Genomic DNA, 3977 nt, shown 5'->3' with positions numbered 1-3977 from the left:
ACATAACACTCTCCGCTCTACCTATTGTCGCTTGACTATCACAATGTATACAAATAGGTGCCAAAGGTTTGGGCCAAAATGGAATATCTTCCAAGAAATTCCGGAGCCATTCATCTTCTTCACCAGCCTTATCTAAAGGTATGAATTCAGATTCCATTGTAGAACGGGCGATGCACGTTTATTTGGATTATTTCCAAGACATTACTCCACCCCCAATTGTGAAAACATATCCACTCGTAGATTTAACTTCAGATAATCCGGTGATCCAATTTGCATCATTATATCCCTCGATCACGGAAGGATATTTGTTATAATGCAAAGCATAATTTTGTGTATGTTTCAGATATCCCAAAACTCGTTTCATTGCCATCCAATGTATTTGATTGGGATTACTTGTAAACCGACTCAGTTTTCTAATAGCACATGCTATATCTAGTCGCGTACAATTAATGATATATATCAAACTTCCCAATACTCTGCATAGTCCAGTTGTGAGTCACTTTCACCTTCATTCTTTTGAAGTGCATAACTCACGTCAATTTGAGTCTTGGCAATTTTGAAATCCAAATACTTGAACTTGTCAAGTATCTTTTCAATTTAGTGAGACTGTGATAATGCTAGACCTTGTGGAGTCTTATGAATTCTGATTCCTAAGATCAAATCAGCAACTCCTAAGTCTTTCATGTCGAATTTGCTAACAAACATGTGTTTTGTAGTATTTATATCTGTCATACTTTTGCTCATTATCAATATGTCATCAACATATAAACAAACAATGACTTCATGAACTAGAGTGTTTTTAATGTAAACACATTTGTCACACTCGTTGATTTTAAATCCATTTGCCCACATTGTTTGGTCAAATTTTGCATGCCATTGTTTGGGTGCTTGTTTCAATCCATAAAACGACTTAACAAGTTTGCACACTTTCTTTTCTTTACCAGCAACCACAAAACCCTCAGGTTGTTCCATGTAAATCTCTTCCTCCAATTTTCCATTTAAGAAAGCTATTTTGACATCTATTTGATGGATTTCAAGATCATACACAGCCGCTAGTGCCACTAGTACCCTAATAGATGTTATTCTTGTTACTGGTGGGTAAGTGTCAAAGTAATCAAGACCTTCCTTTTGTCTATAACCTTTGATAACAAGTCTTGCCTTATATTTGTCAATAGTACCATCAGCTTTAATTTTTCGTTTAAAGATCCATTTCGAACCTAAAGGATTATTTCCCGGAGGAAGATCAACCAATTCCCATGTATGGTTATCCAAAATTGATTGAATCTCACTATTGACTGCCTCTTTCCAAAACGCTGAATTAGAAGACAACATAGCTGCTTTAAAAGTTTGAGGCTCATTTTCAAGCAAGAATGTCACAAAATCTGGTCTAAAGGAAGTAGATGTTCTTTGACGTTTGCTACGCCTTGTATCCTCTATACTTGTATTATTTTCCTTCGATTCTTCCTGAGGTCATTTAGGTCTTTCACTTAACGACTCCCATTCAGTTTTATACGGATAGATGCTTTCAAAGAATTCAGCATTATTTGATTCCATTACCGTATTAACATGAATCTCGGGATTATCGAATTTGTGAACCAAAAATAGACATGCTTTACTATTTGTACCATATCCAATGAAAACACATTCTACTGTTTTTGTCCGATTTTAACCATTTTAGGTAAAGGAACTTGTAACTATTCTAGACATCCCCACACTTTGAAATATTTCAAGTTGGGTTTTCTTCCTTTCTATTTTTCACATAGAATAGATTGCGTTTTGCTGTGAGGTACTCTGTTGAGTATTCGGTTAGTTATAAGGATTGCTTCCCTCCTCCACAAACTCTGCGGTAATTTGGAACTTATTAATAAAGAATTTATCATTTCTTTTAATGTCCGATTTTTCCTTTCTATAATTCTGTTGGATTGAGGTGTGTAAGGTGCAATAGTTTGATGGATAGTTCCATATTCCGAACATATTTCTGCAAACAAAGATTCATATTCTCCACCTCTATCACTTCTAATCATTTTGATCTTTTTATTCAATTGATTCTCTATCTCATTCTTGTATTGCTTAAATGCTTCACCCTTACTATTAAGCAAATAAACATAACAATATCGAGTGCAATCGTCAATAAAAGTAATAAAATACTTTTTCCCACCTCGACATAGTGTCGACTTCATATCACAAATGTCAGTATGAATTAAGTCTAAAGAATTTGAATTCCTTTCAACAGACTTATAAGAATGTTTTACAAACTTAGATTCAACACATATTTGGCATTTCGATTTATTACACTCGAATTTAGTCAATACTTCTAAATTAATTAACTTCCGTAAGATTTTATAATTGACACGTCCTAAATGAATATGCCATAAATCATTTGACTCCAATAAATAAGAACAAGCTGAAATTTTATTCATACTGTCAACAACCATTACATTGAGTTTGAAAAGGCCCTCCGTGAGGTAGCCTTTTCCAACGTACATTTCATTCTTGCTTACAACAACTTTATTAGAAACAAATACACATTTGAATCTATCTTTACATGTAAAGAAGTAGAAACTAAATTCTTCCTAATAGTAGGAACATGAAGAACGTTGTTGAGCTTTAACACCTTGTCGAAAGTCATCTTCAGGAATATCTTCCCATAACCTTCAATCTTGGTTGTTGCATTATTTCCCATGGAAATCTCTTCTTCGGGACCAGTAGTAGAGTAAGTCGCAAATGCTTCTTTGACAGCACAAACATGTCGAGTGGCTCCAGAGTCAATCCACCACTCCTTCGGATTTCCAACTAGGTTGCATTCCGAAAGCATTGCACAAAGATCATCAATGTCATCATTTTTCTCTACTATGTTGGCTTGTCCCTTCTTCTTATCCTTTTTCGGGAGACGACAATCAGGGCTTTTGTGACCAACTTTTTCACAATTGTAGCAGTTGCCCTTGAATTTCTTTTTGTTCTGCTCCTTAGTCTGTCCAGAAGACCTCTTTCTCTTCTTACTTTTTGGAGCAGTCTACTCAACGATATTAGCTCCCATGATCGTTGAATTTCCACGAGATTTCTTCTCAGCTATTTTTTTGTCTTCCTCAATCTTTAGACGTATCACAAGATCTTCTAACTTCATTTCTTTGCGCTTGTGCTTAAGATAGTTCTTGAAATCTCTCCACGAAGGATGCAATTTTTTAATTATTGCAGCCACTTGAAATGCTTTATTCATGAACATACCTTCAGCAATAAGGTCGTGAAAAATAAGTTGAAGCTCCTGAACTTGGGTTCCCACAGTTTTGTTGTCTATCATTTTATAGTTTAGAAACTTGGAAACCACAAACTTCTTCAAGCATACATATTCTGTCTTGTACTTCTTCTCAAGTGCGTCCCATAATTCTTTCAAAGTATTCATCGCACTGTACAAATTGTACAAGTCATCCTCTAAAGCACTTAGGATATAGCATTTGCAAAGAAAATCTGCCTGCTTCCACGCCTCAACAATCCTGAACTTTTCATTGTCTGGCATATTCGCAGCAGGCAATGGAGGCTCTTCACTAGTTAATTTCTGCATACCAAGTGTGGTAAGCCAGAAGAACACCCTTTGCTTCCATCCTTTGAAGTTGGCTCCAGAAAATTTCTCCGGTTTCTCGGCCGGAGGAACAACAATGCGGCTTGACGAGGCTATCGTCCTTGCAGCAACAGTCACAGAAGAATTTCCATTATCAATTGACATTTCTCACTGTCAACAACAAAAGCGTTCAATTAATGGCAAAAAGTAGAATAGTAAGCAATACTATAATCAGTAAACAGTACGTAAAAACTGAAGTTTTTATATACTATTACACAGAAAACAATGAAACTTTTATGTTCTTCAAATCGTTTTCTGAATTTCAATATTCTGATGAAGTTTTTATATCTTCAAATCAGAATATTAAAATTCAGACGGAGTAGAAAACCACAAAGATTTTAATCTCCACAAACAGAATACA

The 3977-nt window shown here is 35.3% G+C and overlaps 1 protein-coding gene across 1 annotated transcript; it reads right to left on the bottom strand.

Annotated features, from left to right (window-relative positions):
- Nucleotides 1–597: 597 nt before the first annotated feature.
- Nucleotides 598–3721, bottom strand: LOC138890431 (uncharacterized). Its single transcript, XM_070173815.1, has 3 exons — nucleotides 3107–3721; nucleotides 2546–3013; nucleotides 598–1464 (listed from the first exon to the last, which is right to left on the bottom strand). Exons 1-3 carry the CDS (start codon nucleotides 3719–3721, stop codon nucleotides 598–600), a joined length of 1950 nt encoding a protein of 649 aa, XP_070029916.1.
- Between the last annotated feature and the right edge of the window lie 256 nt (nucleotides 3722–3977).

The sequence above is a fragment of the Nicotiana sylvestris genome, chromosome 4, assembly GCF_000393655.2.
Source record: "Nicotiana sylvestris chromosome 4, ASM39365v2, whole genome shotgun sequence".
NCBI lineage: Eukaryota > Viridiplantae > Streptophyta > Magnoliopsida > Solanales > Solanaceae > Nicotiana > Nicotiana sylvestris.
This window is presented reverse-complemented; position numbering and strand designations above follow the sequence as displayed.

Excerpts from the sequence above, each read along its gene's own strand:
- LOC138890431 (XM_070173815.1), bottom strand. The coding sequence starts at position 3,721 with ATGTCAATTGATAATGGAAATTCTTCTGTGACTGTTGCTGCAAGGACG. Across the intron at positions 3,014-3,106 it reads AAATGAAGTTAGAAGATCTT|ACTGCTCCAAAAAGTAAGAA; the intron begins GTGATACGTCTA and ends ATCGTTGAGTAG. Across the intron at positions 1,465-2,545 it reads TAGTTTCTACTTCTTTACAT|GAAGAATCGAAGGAAAATAA; the intron begins GTAAAGATAGAT and ends AAATGACCTCAG.